Consider the following 25,271-nt stretch of genomic DNA (forward strand, 5'->3'; position numbering starts at 1 on the left):
AGGCAGGAGAATTGCTTGAACCTGGGAGGCGGAGGTTGCAGTGAGTCAAGATTTCACCACTACACTGCAACCTGGGCAACAGAGTGAAATTGTCTCAAAAAAAAAAAAAAAAAGTAAAATAAAATAAAATACAGAAACTCTCCTAATGTGGCTGCTTCTTCTGTAATCAGATCTCTCGGCTCTCTGCAATTGGGTGCTGAGGCCCTGTGGTGGGGATACCTTCCTTCTGGTTGCTTCTGTGAAACTGTATCTAATGCTGCTGATGCTGCAATAGGACCATACTGAAGCAATTGTCCCTTTCCAGTTAGAGACATAACTCTTCCTTGACTTCACCCAGACCTGCCAGAGTAGCCTCTGTTCTTGTTTTGAGAGCAATAGCTCCCCTGTGGTGTGTAAAGAGGGGAGTGCGGAGGGACTTCTGTTTTTGTAAAACAGAATAGGTGATATGAATGTGGACATGCGAGGACACAGGCCAGCCACCATGGCCATGTGAAACGGGTACATTAGCAGAAGAACTCTTTTCAATCACCAGCATTTCCTTCAGCTGATATATTCCCAAGTCATATTTCCCTTGATCAGGCACAAGGCAACTGGAATGTTGCCCTGGACTCCTTAATGGCTCTGTTTGATTTGGATATTTAGTGATATTACTCAACACAGATCCAAAACTTGGCTTATACATCATATATGGCAAGATAAAAAACAAACAAAACATACACACACACACAGATTCTATAAATACTGACTCAAGACTTTTAATTTTGGGATTTGAGCAATTGTATAATTTACAAAGTCCTTAGGTGATTCCAGAATGCATCTAGAAAATGCAGGTACTAGGCAAAATGTTTTAAAAGTCTCTGTGTCAATATATTAATATTTCCATGTCCAATAGCTACTGATTCTGTCCAGTTACACAGTAAAAAGCAAATTCTGCTTTTTTAAAAAAAATGAGTCGGCATGACTTGCTTCAATGTCTGACTTCACTATTCATTTACCTCTCTCCACGGGTAAGTTTGAATCTCTTGGTGCCCTGGTTCACTCAGGTGAGAAATGGACTGCCTTCTGAAGAGGCTTGCTCTCAGGATTAAATTTGTGGACAACAGAAACTCATTTGGAGCAAGGCCTACAACACCTTTAGCCTTCACAATATTATACAGATACCACGCATGCTCCTTGCTAATCTTGCCAATTACAGTTTCTATCAGTATTCATTTTGAAAATATGTATTGATTTCCTAATTTATGCCTAGAATTCTTCCAAATATATGACACAGAGTTGTAAATAAAACAGACAAAAAATTATGCCCTCCTAGAGCTTTCCTTCTGAGGAAAGAAAATAAACAGTAGACAGGTAAATGGGTAAAATACGTGTTTTCATTGGGAATAAGTACTGTGGATTAAAAAAAATATACAGGGAATAGAAATACAAATAACTATCTAAAGCAGGTGTGAAGGAGATTCATTATATAAATTCTATGTTTCCAACACTGTTGTATGCATTTTACATATATTAAATCTTTTCAGTACTCATAAAACCCTGTAATCACATTACATCTGCATCTATTCATATTCTATGTGTATTAACACAATTTGATTTTCACCCAACATTTGTGTGTATGTGTGTGTGTTTGACAGGGTCTCACTCTGTCACCCAGGCTAGAGTGCAGTGGGGTGATCATGACTCACTGCAGCCTCCACCTCCTGGACTCAAGCGATTCTCCTACCTCAGCCTCCCAAGAAGCTGGGACACAGATGAAAACCACCACCATGCATGGCTAATGAAAAAAAAAAAAAAAATTGTAGCAATGTGGTCTCACTACAAGGGCCAGTCTGGTCTCGAAACCCTGGGCTCAAGTGATCCTCCCACCTCAGCTTCCCAAATTGCTGGGATCACAGGTGTGGACCACGTGAGTAGAATACCATTTCCAATGTGTTTACCTCCTACCTCACCGTGGCTCCCAGGCCCTGGCTCCCGCAACAGCACGCAATGGCAGAGTGAATCTTTCTCATGGCCCAGATCTTGTAGCACCTGACTCAGCTTCTGCAGAACGGAGCTGTGGATAAGGACACACCTGCTTCACACCACCTGGCTTCAAGTTCACCTTTACCACTCATTAGCTGTGTGGCTTTGCCTCAGTTCCTCATCGGCAAAGTGGGAGTGACATAAATAGGCACTGTTTTGCGAGGCTGCTGGGATGTTACGTATGTCTATATATAAATGGGTGAAAGCCATGCCTGGCACATAGAAGGTGCTGTGTACCTCCTACCGGAACGTTCTGTGTGAAGCATTCTGGGTAGGGTTTCTCCCTGAGCCCTCTCCCCAAACTCCTGTCATTTGACATTCCACACATGTCTGTGGTTCCATGATTAGTCCAATTATAAAGTGCTTTAAGTGGATTTGAAAGTCAGTGTTCATTTATATTATAGTCATGTAACTACAGTAGTCCCATATTGTATTTTAATCTTAAGTTAGATGGGAACAGGGACTATTACTTTAATAAAAATTGCTTTCCCTATCCTTATCACAAACAGTGACTATCAGGAGAAATGATCATTGATTTTTTGCTCTCTAGAGATAAGCTGATTAGTAGTAATGGCGTATAAGTTTATCTTGCTAAAGTAAATTGATGTGACTTCCTTCAGAAGGCAAAGTTAGCTGACCACAAACCTCATATTCCTAATGTGACCTTCCTTTCTCAATCACATCCTTCACTGTGCAATCTTTATTTTATTTCTATAATGCTTTTAGTGACAAGAAATGGAAATTATTTTAGAATTAAAGAAAACATTGTTAAATGCCAAAATTTTGCTGTCTATTGCCACTGTGACTGGTTTATTTTTATCAAAGTCCTTGCACAGAGTAGTATATTTCCTCTTATGTCATTTAAAACACTGTCAAGAGAGATCACTCTCTCAGTTACTAAGCCTTTTTTAAGCTACTTTGGATGCCCCAACAATCCACACCGACCAGGAAAATCGATTACAATTTCTTGTCTTCACGTTTCTGACTTCCAAATTGAGGTGGTGATATTTAATTAAAGTTTCTCTAACCACATTCATTTATGCTCCTATGCTTGCATGAAATCATCTGAAATCAAAGGAGAAAAACAAAAACAGCCAAGATGGTAGTAGTATTTACAACCACCAAAACATAATCCATTTAATGTCAAGTCAGCCTTATTTAGTCTTTGCCAAGTGAGAATTCCCTTGAACTCTGGCTTTTGTTCTAAAGGTAGATAATCGTCCAGGGAAATTCTTAAAAGAAACAACTAAATTACTTGTAATAAATTGCAGAAGAATGCAGTGACAAACTAGGGGAGCAAAAAGGAGCCATGTCTCCCTTTCTGGTGTCTGTAAGTCGCAAACATTAAAGTAAATGATTACTATAGTCTCTTTCCATTAGCATTGTGTGGGCTCTAATATACACTTTTATTTACTAAATACATTTAGTAGATATGTGTAATAAAATATATGCCCTTTGATCTATACATTTAATAAGCACAGAAATAAATTATATGAAGTTGTGAATTTTATGCTACTTAAAAAGCAAGAGAGCCCTAACAGAAAATAGCGAATACCACAGTGGCAGGAAGAGAAGTCTTAGATGTTTGTATGTGGGTTTTGCATATTTTAATACATCCTACAATGCATACATGCATTGGGGCCTGGCAAAAATAACTACGATTGTACATTCTGCTCATAAAGTATGCATGGTGGTTATCACACATTTATTTCAATTTTGGGGGAAAATTACTCGAAGCTCACACGTGCAGTGAATACATAATTTAAGTTAGCGTTTTGATCCTGGTGATCAGAAATGCAAATACTGGTCCTGCCACCAAACATGAATGCCCTTCCCTTTTCAGGGCTCTGTGCTCTTGTCACGGGGATGGCAAACAGCCTCAGGTGGCAGCAGTCACCACTGAGGGGACCAAGAGAAGACATGCGTTAGACAGGGCTTAGATAACAGCTATGACTTTCCACTGAATGCACATGGTCACATGGAAGGTGCCACCCTGTGGTCACCAACCCTAATTCCAAAGACAAATTCGGCGTAATGTAAAATAAAACAACCGCCGTCAACTGGGTGCACGATGAAGATATGCTCATACACGTGACACCATGTTTCTCTTCATTTAAAATAGGCATCAATAAGTGTTACTTATTACATTCACATTTCATTCGTAGTCTCAAAATCTGTAAGGCTTCCCTGGTCTTCCCTCTGTCCATGGTTAATGGGCATATTTGCATGCACAGAAAGGCCTGTTCAAACTTAACACATGGTCTATTCAGAGATATATTTTGTTATATGTAAATATGTCTTTCTTTTTTCTGTTTTCTCGTTTTGTGTTGTTATGTTTTCACATTTCACCTGACATAGGTTTCATTTCGGAATAGTGGGAGTTTATTCTGTAAGTTTACACTTTATTGAGATAAAAGTTAATTGTAAGTTTAAACAATGTCTGCAGTTGTTGAAGTATCTGATGCACGCTGGAATCTATAAGGAATGCAATCCCCATTCCTGTCCTCAAGCTTCTTTCCCAGGCCTTCTGGTCTCATCCTTTGAAGCTTCTGACAAAGCTGCAGATTGGCTTTAGAAAGAATACAAAATTATAGCTAGACAGGACGAATCTGTTCTAGTGTTCTCTGGCCCCACAGTGTGACTGCAGTTAGCCACTTATCACATGTTTACAAATAGTTAGAAGAGAGGATCTTGAATGTTCCCAACACAGAGACATAATAAATGTTTGAAGTGATGAACCTGTTAATTACTCCGGTTTGATCACTACACATGTTATGTTTCAAAATATCTCTCTGTATTCCATAAATATGTATAATTATTACATGCCAATTGAAAAAAAGGAATGCTAATTAAATCTGGGAATGCTTCACTTTTTGAAAACTAACAATGTGAAGTCTTTCAAAGGGGCTCTCAGTGCTGAACCTTTAGAGTTCATAGGGAAATCTGTTAATGTTTAAATTCCTGTGTTGCAAGACTGTACCACATGGTATATTACTTTTAGACTGAATCTTATTTATATTACTTTACAAGTTTAATCAACCCAAATCTTAGCTCCGGTAGGACCCCAGTATTTTTCGTTGCCCCCCTTTTACTTTTTTGTTTGTTTGTTTGTTTGAGACAGATTCTTGCTCTGTCGCCAAGGCTGGAGTGCAGTGGCGCGATCTCAGCTCACTGCAAGGTCCGCCTCCCGGGTTCACGCCATTCTCCTGCCTCGGCCTCCCGAGTAGCTGGGACTACAGGCGCCCACCACCACGCCTGGCTAACTTTTTTTGTGTGTGTATTTTTAGTACAGATGGGGTTTCATTGGGTTAGCCAGGATGGTCTCAATCTCCTGACCTCGTGATCCGCTCGCTTTGGCCTCCCAAAGTGCTGGGATTGCAGGCTTGAGTCACTGTGCCCGGTCACCCCTCTTTTACTTTCTTCTGAGGGTCTTTGTTCTTCACCTCAGGAAAGGCACGTGGCCCAGGTGGGAGAAGGTTCTAGAACTGCACCAGGGCTCTGAGGAAGGAGAGCAGGAAAGGATGGGGTGATACAAAGAGAGGGTCTGCTTGTCCAGGAAATGAGAAATGTCTAAAAGCACATCAACCAGTATTTTTACGGCACTGCATCAAACCTAACACAGGCTGACTGTGAGCTGTGGCAATATTTTATGCACCACACAGAGAGGACAAAGACAAAATATGACCAAATCAATGACCCCTTTGTTGGAGATATTAAAATGTGAAGACATGCACATTTTGGATTCGGTATAATAAAGTGTTAAGGTAACAACCACTGGAACAAGTCAAAAAGGTTTTGCGTTTATTGCATACAAATATGTTCATTGAGGTCATTTGAAAGGGATTTCTTATCTATGGGTTTTCCCAGAGACTTTTTTAAGCTAATCTTTTTTGAGCACGACTTTACAAATAAAGTTCCTGTTCATCATTTATAAAACATGACTCAATTTCTACAGGAAGAAGGAAGGCAACATCAGTCCTTTCATGTAGCTAGGAAAAGTGAGATGTTTATGAACATTCAGTGGTTTTTAAAAAATAATTTTCAATAGCTGTCATTTAAGTCTAACTAGTCAAATAGCACAAAGGACTTTATTTATTATTTAAATACCTGTTGCTAAGAAGATCATATGAACATGCAAAACTATAGGCTTCCTGCCTAGAGCCAATCAGATTAAAATTAGCTAATGAAATGAAACCTAAGCGGTAATCTCTAAAGAATCCTCTGCTATAACCGTATTTCAAAAGAAATGACTGCAATTACGACTTCCTCAGCATAAATTGCAAATCATATAAGAGTTTTGAATAAGGGATATTGAAATGATTTTGAGTGACGTAATGAGTATTATAATTTTCAAACTATTGATTCACAATCACCACAACAATAGCAATAGATGCTATAGCCAGCTGACATCAATGGAAATAATGTAAAAAAAAAAAAAATTTTTTTCAATTTTTTTTAGTAACAAAGAATGCAGACATTTTACATTCAGGACAATTAAAAAAGCAGGGAAGTTGAAGAATCTCCAGTAAACAACGCTAGTTGCAGCCTTCAAGCAAAGAGGACATTTTCTCTAAAAATTACAGAGAAATTAATGCTGGAGTTCGATTCTCCTTCAGGATCCCTGTCATTAAAATTGTCTTGGATTCTTCTGGGTGTCATTGAAATAGAAATAAAATTTGTAGCCACTTACAATATGCTGCTTTTCACAGAGTAAAAGATGCAACAAAGGCATTCATTTTACAGAATTTAATTTTTTTTTTTTTTTTTTCCTGTTTGAGATAGAGTTTTGCTCTTGTCATCCAGGCTGGAGTGCAATGGCGTGATCTTGGCTCACTGCAACCCCCGCCTCCCAGGTTCAAGCAATTCTCCTGCCTCAGCCTCCCAAGTTGTTGGCACTACAGGAACCCACCACCACACCCAGCTAAGTTTTGTATTTTTAGTAGAGACGGGGTTTCACCATATTGGCCAGGCTGGTCTCGAACTCCTGACCTCAAGTGATCTGCCTTCCTTTCATTGGGCAGCACAAATTTAAAGAATAACTGATGATAAAATGCAATGCTGATTAAGAGTCAAATGCCTGATATAGAAAAATAAGTAGCCTTTTGTAGGAGAACTCAGAAGTGGGAGACATCCCTCGCTGGTAAAACACTCAGAGGAGGGTTCACGGATGATGATAATACAGACAGAAAGGAGAAGGAAGGATTTCTGCCACAGGGAAAGTTATATGGCACACACAGGAAGGAGGACTAGCAGGTGCTGAGGTACTGTGATTTGATGCTGGTAAAGAGACAAGTGTAGGGACCTGGGATGTAGATTTTATGAGATGTATTGGGGAAGAGGAGTCAAAGCAAACAAAACAAATTGCAAAGGAAGAGTCTAAAAGACTTGGTACCTAGTTCCACCAAGGAAAGCAGAGAAGAAAGTGAAGTGAAAACTCACTATGTTTACATTGAGCATCAGCTTAGCAAGGCTATGCAGGCAACAGACTGCCCAGTGGAGGACAGTATAGGAGAGGATGAGGCAGAGCCATACTCAGCTTCTGTGCACAGGAATGGGAGAAAACTGGGATCAGAAGAAGACAGAGGGGCCAGGAGAGGTGCCTCATGCCTGTAATCCCAGCACTTTGGAGGCCAAGGCGGACGGATCACTCACTTGAGGTCAGGAGTTCCAGACCAGCCTGGCCAACATGGTAAAACTGCGTCTCTACTAAAAATACAAAAATTAGCCAGGTGCGGTGGAGGGTGCCTGTGATCCCAGCTACTCAGGAGGTTGAGGTAGAAAATCACTTGAACCTGGGAGGCAGAAGCTGCAGTGAGCCGAGATCGCGCTATCGCACTCCAGCCTAGGCAACAGAGCAAGACTCTGTCTCAAAACAAAACAAACAAAAAAACAGAAGAAGAAGGTAGGAGTCCATGCGGTAGGGTTTAGTAGGTCATAGGCTAAATAGTTAAAGAGGTTTGCAGCTTCCCTTTCAAGAAGTTTGACAGTGAGAGGGGACACAGAAGGAGAAGGGCCTATACGGCCAGGTTTTCTCATCCAGCTCCTGAAGTTAATCATTTTCTGTGCCTACATCATGACAGATGGGGTAGCAATTATACATATTCAACAAATAAAATGTACTTCCCATCTCCATTTGTTTTACAGTTTTTAGTAGGCACATTCATTTCTACCCATTTACGATATGCATTGTTTGACTTTAAGACTATTTGTTAGAACCTGAATTATTCGGTGCAAATAGTGCAGACAGATAACTTCTAGCAAAATAAAAAGTAATAAGGATTTCTAAACTTCCAACTGGTAAATAAACACTATGCAAAATTTCTGTCTCTGAACGGACATTCCTACTGAGAAAGAAGAAAGTACCCAGTGGTGGTTGAATTTATTTGCGGGAATATGCCCATTTCTCTCTGACCCAACATGGCCCCTCTGCCCTTTCTCTCTCAAATCTACTCAGGTCGGCTTCAGCAACCTCTTGTGCACCAAAGGCAAAAGTTCCAGTTCCTTACCATGTCAATCATATCCTGGCCCAAACTTACTTTTTCATAATTGTTTTCCACAAATGTCAAACCTAATTCCACTTTTTCCAAACAATCTTGATTTTTTTTTAACCTTGCAAATTGCCTTTGGAGGCTGGAATTATCTCCTTTTCTTCCCAGCTTCCCACTCACTCAGCACATTCTTGCCTCACATCCTGGTGCACCCACCTGGATCTGCTGATGAGAAATCCTGTCCATGAGTCTATTTATCTGTCTATCTACCTAGTCACGTCTATCACCTTTCTGTAAAGTGGGTCTTTTATAGCCCACCATTAAGGAGATGTGATCATTCCAATCTGGATTTTCTGTAGATAGACCTAATTCTCACCTTGACATTTTATTATCCCTAAGATTTCAGGTAAACAAAAGTTCATACAAATGTTTATGAAATCTGGTATCCAGGGAGACAGTCCATAACTTACACTAACATTTCAGTGGGGAATCTGGCCCGAATATTTTTCGAGAGCTATAAGTAAAATTATAACCCCCTGCAGAGAGACTCAGTAAATTTTTAACTGTGCTCCTCTATCTATCGCTTACAATAGGCCTACAGTCTATGACTTACATATTTTTAAAAACATTTCTGATGGTTATTTGGCGCTGCACTGAAAGTAAAACAAAACCGCCTGTGGACGTGGTGAAGAGAGTGATGCACTATGTCTGCCCCTGGGCTGTTAGTGCTTCCCCCTAAGACGGGCCCAGGTCCACTTTTCCTTCTGCTCATCCTGAAGGGCGTCTCTCCCATACACCTACACTCAGTGTCTGCATTCCAGTTTAATCACCTGAGAAGCTTGCACAGGATCAGAGAAAGAGAGGAAACAAACAAACAAACAAACAAAAAACACAGAGAACTCCTGATATAAGGAGACCCAGCTTCTTCCCTGTGAAGAGTTACTTCTGCATTTGTAAATGTGCTATGACTGTAAGAGATAACAGAGTACCTCCTGTGAGAATGCGCTGAGCAGCCTCAGGTCACACTCATCTTCTTGAGAGGAGACCACGAGGCACAGACCACACAACTAGTGGAAGCAGTAACATCCACGCCACCCTTAGAACACACACCCAGCACACTTGTCTCACTTGACCCCCATGGTTCCTGTATGGCACCTGGGGTTAGCTCCAATTCACTGCTGGATAAACAAACCTTTAAAAGAACTGAGAGACTTGCTCAGCGCCACAAAGGTCTTCAGGCTCCAAAAGCCAACATCTCTCTACTGTGTTACACGACTGTTTTCATGAATACAGAGGATTCTGCCCTTTTTCTGTGGTTTTGTTTTGCTCTGGCATTGAAATATTCTAGGAGTCATTCAGTGAACATGAAGTGAATTCTGCCTCTCTGGAGATGGCTTTGCTGGATGCTGGAAGTAACAAATAACTTGCGGCTTTTGCTCTTTAGAAAAACAGATAATTTGCTGCCCACACATAAAACTGCATTGTGCGGAATAGTGTGACGTGAGGATGGTGTAAGAAAAGGATAAGTATTATGGGGGGACTTCTGAATAAGTAAATGACACTGACTTAGAAGACTGGAAAAAAGTTTCTTCAAAAAGAAGAATGGAAATAAACAAGTGTGGTTGCAGGGTGCGAAAGAAACTTAAATCTTGGGACCTCAAACTCTTTAGGCCAAAGGGAAAAATCAAGCTGGGAACTGGGTCTCGAAAACCTTCCTCCCCCTTTTCGGTTCCTAAATAAGGTGACTACAAGATGAAAAGCTACACACTTCCTCATATTTTTTCCCATAAAGATATTCCTAGTGAGCTGCAAGATCATTACTTCCAGGTGTTTCTGTTAAAATGTCACCATGGCAATGTAAATTGATAGCTTATCTTTATAGCTGCAGTTACCCCCTTGCCCGCCAGACACAAATGCGTATCTGCTTCCTCCACGAACCCATTCGTCTGTGTTATCGTATGTAAAATCCAGTCAGATTCCCTGCCTTTTTCCTCTGACCCATTCATCTGTGTCATCTTAGGTAAAAAAATGCAGAATCACTGAGCCAGACAGAGGCATGAATGATGATCTTCCCCTACCCCCTGTTACATGAAAATTGTGTATTTCTCAATATCCTGCCCATTCCCCTTTAAATGTGGAGCCCTCAAAATCATCTTCCGAGAAGGACATAGACCTGTCTCCCCAGCATGCATCATTCCCTTTGGCAAATAAACCTCCTGAAATGATTGAGACTTGTCTCTTCACTTTTCTGGAATGACAAGGACATGGAAGGTCTGACAGAAGGGGGAGTTCAGGACAGGGATGATGTGTTCAAGCCACAGTACGTGTTTGGAGCAGGAGCCTGGGAACTTTGGAATATGGATTAAAAGACGAGTCTGAAAAGGCGAATGGGGACACGGTGTGGACAGCATCGACTCTGCCTGTCATACCCTGTGGGCTTCCAGTGATTTCTAAACAGGGCACAGCAGGACCAGATTTGGAACCCAGGTTAATGAATTACCTGAGGTTTTATTCCAGAGAAAGATTTTAACTAAGAAAAAACCTAGCAAACTAGATTTTAACTAGGACTTTTAAATTTTGGAGGCAAAAATAAATAAATAAATAAATAAAATACATTCAAAGACTCATTTCTTTATTTTCATGCCAGACTCCCATGACTAGCTGATCAATGTAAATGCTGATGACTTTGGTGGGCAACTTAACATGTGCAGTGTACACTGTAATGCTTCAAGTTCCAAAGCACACGCTATCTACAAGCGATGCCTACAGATATATGGCAAATCAACATGAAACATTGTCTGGGCTAAGAAATGAAGAGTCAGTGACTTACACAATTACAGTAATGCAGGTACTCTCAAGACTTGGTGTATATTTATTCAGAATGAATGACATTCATATTTATTTTGTTTCATATATCTATGGAACTGAATGTTATATTACCTAAATGCTTATCACAAAGAGTAAAAGATGATGTTCAAACATCCTGAGCACTTTACTTGAGTGGGCCTGAAGCAGGCTGAGGCCTCTGAGGGCTTTACTGAGGACGGGGCTGAGGCCTTTTGTAGCAAAGCCTAGAGGAGCTGGGGCTGGGAGGCTCTTGGGATTCTCTGGACAGTGAATATTTATCATCTGATGAAAATAACTCAACATTTTAACAACCATTGTGAACATACAAGCTGAACTGTAGCCCTGGATATGTGTCTTGAAAAAGCAAAGCTCTTACTACTTTCAACACAAATTTAAAAATATCTACGGAAAAACATTTTGAATTCTATTATTTCTCTGTTATATTCTTTGGGGCAGTAAACTGTAGACAATGCCATGGTCGAAAGTTAACTACAAGGATCCCCTGGAGAAGAATATGCCACCTTTACAACAGTAAAGAACATGATGGTCAACTCTGCAGGAACCTGGTTGGAATCTCATGAGCCTTTTAAAAACTATCACTGAGACTGAGTTGACTAGCAGGAGGGAATCCTCTGAGACATTTCTTCAAAATTGCTGTGACAAAGAAAGGCCTTACAAACAGGTGAGTAAATGCCAACTCGACATAATTTGAGACAGTTTGAGGAAACCAGATTCTGCACGTGGGCAAGAGGAAACTTGCCCAGGATCTAATCATCACAATTTTCAGTGGTTGCCACATTCATCTTTTGCTACGCTTGCTCCTCAGCCATTTTGGAACTCATCTCTGGATTCATTCTGAGCACTCCACTGACACTCTGAGGCATTTGCGTTATCTTTCCACAAGGGGCATGGATCCCCAGGGAAGTCCGGCAGCTGCTGGAGTCAGGAAGTTACCCTCCTCAGCCTGGATTCCTTATTTCATTAAGCAACAGCTTTGCCATTCAATTTCAGAAGCTTGATTCAGATCATTAAGAGAACAAGCAATGTAACCTGTGCCTTTGAAGGTTTCCTGGTTTCCCTACAGGTGTGACTGATCTATGGTTTCCCTACACTATCATGTAGGTAATTGCTTGGGGAGCAGTCACTGCAGCAGCTTACCAACCTGGTCACAGCAGCAGACCAGCAGGGGAAAGGCCAGACATCATGACTAGTTGGTCAATGTAAATCTTGAAGACTTTGGTGGACAACTTCCTAATATGTACAGTAGACACAATCATGCTTACCGTTCCAAAGCACACCACTACCTACAAGAGGTACAGACGGATATTTAGGAAGTAAACATGAAACACTGTCTGCAGATTTGGCCAACGATATTGCCTGCATGAGACAGAGAACATGAAGAATAAGAGCAGTTCAGGGCTGATACGCTGAAAATAAGAGCAGTTTAGGGCTGATATGCTGAAAGCCAGAATAAGTTCTTTCTCCACATCACAAAAATATAAATTGCAGGCCGGGCGCGGTGGCTCAAGCCTGTAATCCCAGCACTTTGGGAGGCCAAGGCGGGTGGATCACGAGGTCAGGAGATGGAGACCATCCTGGCTAACACGGTGAAACCCCGTCTCTACTAAAAAATACAAAAAATTAGCCGGGCGAGGTGGCGGGCGCCTGTAGTCCCAGCTACTCGGGGGGCTGAGGCAGGAGTATGGCGGGAACCCGGGAGGCAGAGCTTGCAGTGACCCAAGATCACGCCACTGCACTCCAGCCTGGGAGAGCGAGACTCCGTCACAAAAAGAAAAAAAAAAAAAAAAATATATATATATATATATATACACACACACACACACACACACACACATATATAAATATATATACATATATACATAAATTGCAGGAAGACAATTTACCAAAGGAATGATAACCTACCTAAATGTTTATATTCTTCAAGCATAAGAACTTAAAATTTACCAGTCACTGCCAAGTATTAATTTGTTTTAAATAGCTGTGATTTACCGAATACCATTGTTGGCACCCAATTCTCCAATGTCAACCACATTTCGAAGTTTAGAGAAAGGAAGGATTTAAAGTGGTTTTATATGTAACAGCAAACATTTGATGTGCATTAATATTTCAAACACACAACTTTAAAATAAATCAATACATGAAAGCGCATTGAATTAAAATTCTGGCATTAACTCAAACGTTCATGTATTCCATTAGTGTGCGTGGGATTTTTGTTCATTAATTTAACATCTCTGATGAATAATATTTCATATCTTTCTTCAGAAATTTATTCTCTTGTTTCATCATTAGTAAGAAATTACCCCCAATATCTACTCAAAATAATTACAACTAAAATTTAAGTGTATTTTTCCTATCCTTACCAGATACCCAAAAGCTGTTCAGAATGAATTTTTACCTTTATGACTTCTTAATATACTGAGAGAAACAAAATAATCATGCCTGTTTTATCATCTTTGATGAAGGTCAATAGGGTGGGGCTAAGAAATTGTCATTACATGGCCAGCCCAAGAGGACTGATGTGGAGTACAGTGGACCAGGACAGTGGCCTGTCAGATTTCTGCTTGGAATAGGCCAGTCTGAGAAATAAAGCTATGACTAAATTACAGCTATCCAAAAAAATTTCTCTTGTCATTAGGATTTTTATTTCACAAAAATAACTCACTGTCCACCACCCCCCAACTAAAATATGTTCTGATTGTAAGTAGTGGGAGCAGTATGACAAGCTGGTGGAGAAACAGAGTTGTGAAGACTGACGTGAAGCCAAGAGCACAGCAGCTTGTGCTCACATCCTGGTTCTGCTATTTGCAAGCCGTGTGGTAACAGCCACAGCCCTTCATCTCTCCATTTCCCGCATGTGAGATGAAGCTTCTTTCCGTTCTGCCATCCAATAACCCCATGACATCCAGGAGGGATTCTCTGGGTAATTTTGTCTGGCCCCATTTGCAAGCAAATTCTAAACACTTCGTCAGTTTCTAGAAGAGATTGTTCTGATCATCTTCTTTGAAAATGCTTTTTTACAGAAATATTATACAGACACAGTATTCTTTTTCACTAATGGTCATCCATGCGAATACGTAGCTTTGCAAATTCCTGAATTTCATGTAAATGAATCATATGGTTTATGTTTTTTTTTTTTTCCTTTCATGAAAAATTGTGAGAGTCATCTATGTTGTTACATATAGAGGTAGTTTCTTTCCATGTTTGTTTAGAATTCCATTGTACACATCTACATTATTTATTAGTTCTATGGTTAATGAACATGTAGGTGACTCACAGTGGTTGACAATGGTACTTGCATCTCCTGTGGACATTCTCTGTACCGGTCGTGCATAGCTACTCATTTCTGTTGGACACATGCCTGAAATGTTTCTTATATTCAGCTGGATGGTAAACCAGTTTTCTAAAATGGTCATATCAATTCAGATTTCCACCAATAGTGCAAAAAAAAAAAAAAATCGTTGTGTTCTTTATGTTTTAAAATTTGGAATTTCAAGCTGTTTGTTTTAGTTGCTTTGGGCTGGGGAGGCATTGAGTATGAGGAAGGTCCCCAGTGTGGCGAGCTCCCTCCCGCTTCCCGGCCCTGGACAAAACCCTTGCCCCACTTTCTTCCATTTGATTAGAAATCCACCATGATTCTGCAAGGTGGATGTGATTATTTCTATTTTATAAAACAAGGTAGAAAGACACACAGGCAGAAGGGGTACTGGCTAATCACAAGTACTTAATGAAAAGTGCAGAGTAAGAGTCCGCCGCTTGGAACGCATAGATGGACACTTTTTCCAAAGTGTTAAAAGCTCTGCCATTAAGACTGCAAGAATCTTTTGTTCTGAGAGAAATTAAAGTAGATATTTAGGAAAAGTGGTTATGTGTTTCTGATTTGAATGAGTTATATTATTAAAAACTATTTTCTCATAGAGGTTTAGTGGTTTTAAGAATTATTTAGAGGTTATAAGACATTTCACTAATTTATTTTGATTGAAAAAATACTTCATGAGTCCATACCTACCTAATAGTTCCCTCAAGTACAAGAGAGTAAGGGATGACCACTGCCATGGAAACAGGCAGGAGGCCCGCATGGAGGTTTCTGGACACTCTGCAGAGCAATAGTCTGTGGGGCTTTTTTTTTTTTTTTGAGACGGAGTCTCGCTCTGTCGCCCAGGCTGGAGTGCAGTGGCCAGATCTCAGCTCACTGCGAGCTCCGCCTCCCGGGTTCCCGCCATTCTCCTGCCTCAGCCTCCCGAGTAGCTGGGACTACAGGCGCCCACCACCTCGCCCGGCTAGTTTTTTGCATTTTTAGTAGAGACGGGGTTTCACCGTGTTAGCCAGGATGATCTCGATCTCCTGACCTCATGATCCGCCCGCCTCAGCCTCCCAAAGTGCTGGGATTACAGGCGTGAGCCACCGCTTCCTGCCGTCTGTGGGGCCTTGAGGGGAATAGGAGCACTTGATTTCCTCCATTCCTTCCACTAAACGTAATTGAGCACTTTCTAGGTTCAAGATAATGGTTGTTACTATTTTTTCACACTGTTTTAAAAGGAGAGGCATCCATGCATGCCACCAGAATCCAGGTAGCGTCCTAGATAGAGCTCTGGAAACTGCATTTCAAATTGCAGAAAATGTGAACATCGGAGAACGGGGAATGCATATGGGAGTTTTATCTAAATTAGAATAACCTGGGAACACGAGGCTTTCAATAACTCAAAATGCCTTTCTAATAACATGAAAGCCTCCATTTGGTGTAAAGTTCTTCATTTTAATTAAAAGGGAAAATCAATAGTTATAGGAAACTATAACTTAAAAACAAACTAATTATTTGTGTCAACACAAGTTTTATTGACACTGTCAGGGTTTCCCTTGATTTATGAGATGAATGTTCCCTATATAAATTGGAATTTTATTACAAACACTTACTTTCAAAATGATTTATCAGTTACAAAAAATCAATGGGAATTTCATTTTGTGAAAATTGTAATTTTATAAATAGTCAGGTAAACATATGTAAAACTGGAGCCCAACACTTCGATGGCGATTTAGTAGTGAGGGGGCCCTCATGGTTCAAGATTAATATATTTTCAAAAAATTTATCTTGTAGACATTGAAAACGTCTAGATGATGGATTGTGCTAACAAGGCACTTCATTAATTATAATTAATGATGGAGGCAACATATAAAGAATGGGCTCAATTTTCAGCTGATTTAAAGAAATAATGTGTCCTGCATAAATCTGTCTTTCAACCGGAGCCCAATATACACAGAAGATACTGCAAATATATTGTGTTTTTTTTCCCCTGCATTTTCTACTTCTTTTGTTCACAGTGCTATTTTAAAAGTGAATAGATTTTAAGAGTAGCAACTGTAGAACAGTTTTACTTGTCAATCAGCCTTACTACTGCTTCTGGCATGACTTGATTATATGATTGCAGAGGTGAAAGTCAAAGAAGAAAGTGTAAGACTCAGAGAATAAAGAATTTGGAGATGAAAGTTAAAAATATAAGGGAAGAGTAGAAAGAATATTTTATGTTGGTTGTCATTTATTTGACCAAGAAAAGCTTCAAGTTAAAAAGAATATATTATTTGTTTCTGAGAAGTTACACAATTCTGTGTAAGCATCATACGCTGGATAACAAAGCAGTTTCTCATAGAAACAGACCACCAGGGGGCTCAACTATAGCTTAGGAACCACAAAGGGTTTCCTAGGAATTCCAAATCCTCAGCAATCATATCAATTCGAGTAACACTGATGGAATTTTCGTGTTCTCACAAATGACCATAAATGATAAAGGTGACTACAATAATGTTAAAAATATAAAATATATGCCAAGAATAAAAATGTATGTTCTTTTTAAAATGTTCTTCTCTGTTTTATATATATATACACACACACAGATACATATATACTCACACATATATACACACATATATATATCATATATATGATTCAGGTTAAATATATCATATACATGATTCAGGTTAAATATATCATATACATGATTCAGGTTAAATATATCATATACATGATTCAGGTTAAATATATCATATATATGATTCAGGTTAAATATATCATATACATGATTCAGGTTAAATATATCATATACATGATTCAGGTTAAATATATCATATATATGATTCAGGTTAAATATATCATATATACACACACACACATACATATATACACACACATATATACACACACATATATATCATATATATGATCCAGGTTAAATATATCATATATATGATTCAGGTTAAATATATCATATACATGATTCAGGTTAAATATATCATATACATGATTCAGGTTAAATATATCATATATATGATTCAGGTTAAATATATCATATACATGATTCAGGTTAAATATATCATATACATGATTCAGGTTAAATATATCATATACATGATTCAGGTTAAATATATCATATATATGATTCAGGTTAAATATATCATATATACACACACACACACATACATATATACACACACATATATACACACATATATATATCATATATATGATTCAGGTTAAATATATCATATATATGATTCAGGTTGTTTGACAGAACATTTGGAAAGATAAGAAAATAACAAAATAATGTTTACATTAGGTAAGTTTTCACTAGTATTGTTGTCGTATTAGTTCCCAAGTATCAATTGACTATGCTTTTTTGTTTGTTTTGCAATTTTTGTTGGCAAAAGTAATATTAGGTTTTCCTTCTTTAATGTATTTAGTTGAGATAAAAAGTACAACACCATCTGGGCTTCCTGGTTTTCAATCTCAGTACAGACAAGGGGAAGACTCAGCTGAACAAATGTTTTCCCTGCGTGACAGAAGGTTTCCCATTTGCCCTTTGAAGGAATGAACTTGAGGATCTTATTTGCAAAACATCAGGACAGCCCGGTGTGGAGGGGTGGCCACTGGATGGCTGGCAGGGACTCTGACAAGGGCCCATCTCATCCTAAGCCGTTGCTCTGTCTCCAGCTTTTGGTGTCCTTCGGTTTGTTCTAGAATCGGCAAGAACAACCACGCCGGACCTTCCATTCCTTGGTGACGGTTCTGCCCTCTGGAGTCAGAAAAATAATCGCGGTGCCTTTCTGCGTACTGGGCACCATGCGCCCTCTAAGCTCCCTCCCATCCTCCTTCCGATGGGTCTTGTCATCTTCCTGGCTGCTCTCTGGTTCTTCTTCTTCTTCAGAGGGTGGCGTCTAGTACCGAACCTAACCTTCCACAGGCGGCGCCTAAATGTAGGTTATAAGCATGAAGTCCCCTGTTCAGTAAGGCCCATGTGCTAATGAAAAAAGGTAACTTCATTGTACCGTGTTGTCTTGGAGATGAACTTCAAACTCAGCCTCGAAATGTTTCCTAATACATTACTGTTAAGGCAGGCTTACCTCTCCTGACACCTTCACACCTTTTAACCTGTTTTAGAATTAAATGCCAAATTTTTTACTCCTCTCTCCTTATATATACAATTAAAGTATGTGTGTGTGTGTATATATGCATACACATATACATCTATATATAAATATATATTTATATATTTATTATATAAATCTAAATTTAATTATATATAATTATATATACTTTATAATTTAAGTATAAATGTTTATACTTAAATATATAATTAAGCATATATTATACTATATATAAATTATGTAATTATAATTTATACTTCTATAATATATAAAAGAATGAAGTGTATATAAGGTACATATAGTTTAATTCTAGAATTCAATTGTGTTGTTTATATAATTTATATACTCTCTATACAATACTTTTATTAATTGTGTATTTTTTAAACTTTTAAAGTCAATGTCTGATCCATCTAAGTGATTGCTATTTTCAGCCAACCAATAAGTGTCTTATATCTACCATCTTGGAGAAACTTCAAATTTGATATTCCACTTTTAACCTTTCTTTCAATTACAGATACAAATCCCAAGCTCACTGATCAGGTTTGAGCAACAAATACTTAGAAATTTTTCTTCAGTTCAATGCTGTTCAATTATTGAGAGCTCTAGGAAAAGATCAATTAACATTTTGAGACAAATCTGTAAATCAACCTAAGTAACTATATGATCAGTCCACTGGCATCGTAAATATTGACTTATGGTTATGTTAAATCAGGGATGGGACGGATATATCCATAGATGTGGATCAGTGTAGAGGAAGCGCAGATAGAATTTACCTACCAGACCACATGGAGTCTTCCTCATTCACACCCACCCAGTCTCAGTATGAGCCCACCTCCCACCACCAATATGCCCATCCCACACTTACTCCATTCTAACTGCAGCCAGAGTATATGGCCATCACAAGACAAAGGCAAATACAAGCAGGTATGGAAAAGGAGGATCAGCCTGGCCTGGCCCCAGGTGAAGGGAAAGCACATTAGTTTCACTCCAATAAAATTTCAGGGCAGCTTCTTTGCAACCAAAGGAGATCAAGGTAAGAATGTCTGGCAACATCAGAAGGCATGGTGAGATGGAAAATGTTCCTGATGAAGTCTAAAATATATTTTGGGGCTGGGTGCGGTTGCTTACGCCTGTTACCCCAGCACTTTGGGGAGGCTGAGGCAGGCAGATCATCTGAGGTCAGGAGTTCAAGACCAGCCTGGCCAACATGACAAAACCCCGTCTCTACTAAAAATACAAAATTAGCTGGGTGTGGTGGTGTGCACCTGTAATCCCAGCTACTTGGGAGGCTGAGACAGGAGAATCACTTGAGCCCAGGAGGTGGAAGTTGCAGTGAGCCAAGATCACACAACTGCACTCCAGCCTGGGCAACAGAGCAAGACTCTGTCCACTGCCCCCCTCCCCCAACAACAACAATAACAAACATATTTCATTGAAACTAATTTGCCCCTGGATTCTGAGGCAGATGAGTTCTGTGTACATCATGTGCCCCAGGCACTGGGTGGCAAATAAAAACTGCTGGTTATGATGTGTGCTTCTCAGCACCCTCTGTGTTTCGTTCCTTGCAAATGACCCTTGTTTTTCTACTGGTCATCCTGAAGGAAACAATGAAAGCAAAATGGATTTTAAAATGTGTAAGATAAGAGATATTTAGACCAGTTTGTCAAAAAATTACTAGAATCTCCAGCAGGAGCTATAATGAGTTCCCTTTGCATTCTGACTTTCATGGGAGTTATTTACAAACTGCAAACTGTCTCTCTGACCTACTAATTCCTGGAGCATGGAGGATGCTGTCATTTCTCTGGCACTGCAGGGCTTGGTGTCCTCTCTTGCACGTGGCAGGTGTTCAGGGAATGCTGCCTTAATGGGGCCAACATTCTCATCATCACAATGTGGGGAAAGTTTAGGCAGCTTGATTGGAAAGGTCTATTATTTTCAAGCACGGTCATGTTATTTTAATTTGGAAATCAAAGTGGAATGATTTTCAGTGGACTGCTTAATAAATTCAATAGTTTTTTTGCTGTATTAATAAGGAATATTCATTATTAGAAACATACAGGAAATGATACAATACGATCTATGTATAGACCTTAGAAACGAAAGAGAAAAAGAAACCAAACTCCCTCCTCATGACTGTAGACTCCCCATTTTGCTCCGCTGCAAGAAATCCAGAATCTTTCTTTTTGAGGTTCACTATGTGTAAATTACTGAATCAGGCATTTATGCGGTGTGAAGGCCTTTAGGATTAAAAGTGATATCACAATATTTTTTGTGCTTTTTCATGCAACCTATACGCTATAGCACTCTTAGCATGAAGAGAAATGCAATAGCCAAACTGCTGTGGATATTTACAGGTTATGTGTATAACAATTAAAATAAATGATAACAAATGGCTATTGATTAAAACTGAGCAGTTGTTCCAGTGTAACAAGAAACTATACATGTCCTGTATACTGTGACAATGATATAGTTTTACTAGTAAGTTGCCAGCTGTTGACTATGTGGTTTCTATAGATAGCTGTGAATAAAGGAATTAGAAGCCATTTTCAAGCTATTTATCTATCACACTTCTAAAATTTCATAGCTAGAAAGGATCAAGATATATTACGCTCTTTTTTTTTTTCTTATAAGATGGAGCATCCTTACCTTGGAACTGAGCATTAAATCCTTTGCGTCGATGGTTGCTGTCAGAGGTGAAATGGAGTCGTAGCCAATTCTTGCTACTGATAACTGGAGAGGGGAGGTTCATGCCAGTTAGCCTAGAGAAGAGAAAGAGGAAAAAAAATCTCCCTTGTAAACCAACAGATCAAATGTCCTGTATCAAAACCACCTTAAAATCTGATTACTTAAATCCTTCATCTTGAGATGCTTAAAACAGAGGCCATGTATTAATTGACTTTGAACCTCAAAATGATCAAGATAATTTCATCTTTTCCCAAATGTACATGCTAAATCCCTTGATGCAATGAATATTTTCAAAAATATTTGATACTTTGATTCTCCTTTATTAATGGTGAATGCAGGAGAAGGTATTCTTTTGATCGCTTAGTTCTTTTCATCAGGACCTTAATCACAATGAATCAGAAAAAAGGAAAAGAAATAGGCAAATGATAAAATTCTGCCTTTGTTACTTGAAGACTTACTAATTCTTTTTTTTTTTTTTTTTTTGAGATGGAATCTCACTGTGTTGCCCAGGCTGGAAGGCAGTGGTACAATCTTGGCTCACTGCAACCTCCACCTCCTGGGTTCAAGCAATTCTCCTGCCTCAGCCTCACGAGTAGCTGGGATTGCAGGCATGCACCATCATGCCTGGCTAATTTTTGCATTTTCAGTAGAGACAGAGTTTTGCCATCATGGCCAGGCTGGTCTCTAACTCCTGACCTCAGGTGATCCGCCTGCCTCAGCCTCCCGAAGTGCTAGGATTACAAGCGTGAGCCACCACACCCAGCCACAAGACAGGAATTCTATTTAACCTGAATGAGACTCCAAAAAAATTTTCTCATGCTTGGTAGCATCCTATATTCCCAGCATCCCATCTGCAGGACTCACAACCTGGGCCATTCTTCCAAAGTAAAGAAGAGGACCATTTATGAGATTGATGACAAGAACTGCAGAAGAGATTTGCAAGGGAATAAAATTATGTTTTAGGAAAGCAGTGCATTAATCTTTTAAAAATAAGATGCAATCAGTTTCTGATTAAGCTGTTTAAAATATCCAGCTCCCTTTATAACGTGCAGTTTAGTTGTCAGAAACAATCATGTGTTTTATTTCTTACTATTGAAACCCTTGTGTGCTTACGAAGGAATAAAAACATTCTAAGATAGTGAAGCTCCTGCCTGTCAGAGGCGCAAGGGACATAGTTAGTTTTTCAGTGGCATAAGCCTCACTGGATTAGGATGCTTCTGATACAGGATTGTGTGCTGGCTCGACTTTGCACCAGGTGAGGCACCAGAGGTGGATCATGCTTGTGAACCTCAGTTTTCCATTGTATACACTGGGCATGAAAATACCTATATCAAGGAGTGGAAAGAGATGATACAGATGCACATGTAAATGTACCTCAAGCACATTCTCCATGTGCTCTACAAGTGGTTATGCAGTGAATGATTATTTTGCATCTTGGTAACCAACTCTATTTTCAGAATGATGCTTATCCGGGTAGATGATCTGTGAGGGTTTAACCAAATTGCCTCTAGCAGGAACTTGAAGAACTGGGGTGCTGTGTGTGGGCCTGCCTGAGAGCACCGTAGCTGCTTGGTAAAGCTGGGGATCTCATTTCTGTGCAGAGGATTTGCTATAAAATGGGTCATCTGTGTAGAGAGCATTTCCCTACTTATTCTATTACCTGCAGGAAGCAGCACCAGATGAAATACACAGTCAAGCTGTCTGATGTCAGGGTGCTCTATTCCAACTCTCAGGTTTAAAAATGTACAGGATCTACTTTAAGCTAAAAGCCAAATCTTGACTGTAACCAATTGCAACAGTGTTTATGCCCGTGTTTGAAATAATCTTCTGTAAGAGAAGTACACTGCTCAGATTTGCTTATTGACTTGGATTTATGCAGTACTGGCTGGTGACAGCTGGACACAGCTGACTCCAAGGCACATTTAATCACCTTTTTCTTTGTTTTTCTGATGAGATTATGTTACAAATTCTATAGGCCACATACTTATTTGCCTAATACTAAGAATGTCTAAAAAACTAGATTCAAAAACCCCACAGTCTGTCCAGCTCACCTGTACTTATTGAACTTACATGTACTTTAAAAAATCATTGTGGCCGGGCGCAGTGGCTCACACTTGTAATCCCAGAACTTTGGGAGGCCAAGGTGGGTGGATCACGAGGTCAGGAGATCGAGACCATCCTGGCTAACACAGTGAAACCCCGTCTCTACTAAAAATACAAAAAATTAGCCGGGCGTGGTGGTGGGAGCCTGTAGTCCCAGCTACTTGGGAGGTTGAGGCAGGAGAATGGCGTGAATCTGGGAGGCGGAGCTCTCAGTGAGCCGAGACCATGCCACTGCACTCTAGCCTGGGTGGCAGAGTGAGACTCTATCTCAAAAAAAAAAAAAAAAAAAAAAAAAAAAAATCATTGTTTTCTTTGTATATTAAAAATTACAATAATTATTTTTACACACACAGATTACACATACAAAAAATGTTAAATGCAGACATAGAAAATTTAAAAACTACAAACACATATACTCTGAAATTAAGCACAGAAGCAAGACTACCCTTTCCACATCAGATACTATTCTAATGTACAATATATACATAACTAATAGTACCCAAAGCTCTCAAAATACTTCACTGCACTGATATGTATTCAACCCCCTGTAAGTTTCTATTTCATACAGTGATATAAGACTATTAGTACAGAGGGGCGGAGCAAGATGGCCGAATAGGAACAGCTCCAGTCTCCAACTCCCGGCACGAGGGACACAGAAGACCGGTGATTTCTGCATTTTCAACTGAGGTACTGGGGTCATCTCACTGGGGAGTGCCGGACAATAGGTGCTGGTCAGTTGCTGCAGTCCGACCAGCGAGAGCTGAAGCAGGGCGAGGCATTGCCTCACCTGGGAAGTGCAAGGGGGAAGGGAATCCCTTTTCCTAGCCAGGGGAACTGAGACACACAACACCTGGAAAATCAGAAAATTCCCACCCCAATACTGCACTTTAAGCAAACGGGCACACCAGGAGATTATACCCACACCTGGCCGGGAGGGTCCCACGCCCACGGAGCCTCCCTCATTGCTAGCACAGCAGTCTGCAATCTAACCGCAAGGCAGCAGCGAGGCTGGGGGAGGGGCGCCCACCATTGCGGAGGCTTAAGTACGTAAACAAAGCCACTGGGAAGCTCGAACTGGGTGGAGCTCACAGCAGCTCAAGGAAACCTGCCTGTCTCTGTAGACTCCACCTCTGGGGACTGGGCACAGCTAAAAAAACAACAGGGGAAGCAGCAGAGGCCTGTGCAGACCCGAACGACTCTGTCTGACAGCTTTGAAGAGAGCAGTGGATCTCCCAACACGGAGGTTGAGATCTGAGAATGGACAGACTGCCTCCTCAAGTGGGTCCCTGACCCCTGAGTAGCCTAACTGGGAGACATCCTCCACTAGGGGCAGTCTGACACCCCACACCTCACAGGGTGGAGTACACCCCTGAGAGGAAGCTTCCAAAGTAAGAATCAGACAGGTACACTCGCTGTTCAGCAATATTCTATCTTCTGCAACCTCTGCTGCTGATACCCAGGCAAACAGGGTCTGGAGTGGACCTCAAGCAATCTCCAACAGACCTACAGCTGAGGGTCCTGACTATTAGAAGGGAAACTATCAAACAGGAAGAACACCTTTACCAAAACCCCATCAGTACGTCACCATCATTAAAGATCAGAGGCAGATAAAACCACAAAGATGGGGAAGAAGCAGGGCAGAAAAGCTGGAAATTCAAAAAATAAGAGCGCATCTCCCCCTGCAAAGGAGCG

At 40.0% G+C, this 25,271-nt stretch overlaps 1 protein-coding gene across 1 annotated transcript in view; it reads right to left on the reverse strand.

Annotated features, from left to right (window-relative positions):
• The window catches only part of CSMD1 (CUB and Sushi multiple domains 1), a 2,044,058-nt gene that overhangs the window by 758,142 nt on the left and 1,260,645 nt on the right, over positions 1–25,271 (reverse strand). The window contains exon 6 of the mRNA XM_030937494.1: positions 21,438–21,550. Within this exon, the coding sequence (XP_030793354.1) occupies positions 21,438–21,550 (113 nt within the window). The remainder of the gene's footprint in view (positions 1–21,437; positions 21,551–25,271) is intronic.

This window comes from Rhinopithecus roxellana, chromosome 9, assembly GCF_007565055.1.
Source record: "Rhinopithecus roxellana isolate Shanxi Qingling chromosome 9, ASM756505v1, whole genome shotgun sequence".
Lineage (NCBI taxonomy): Eukaryota > Metazoa > Chordata > Mammalia > Primates > Cercopithecidae > Rhinopithecus > Rhinopithecus roxellana.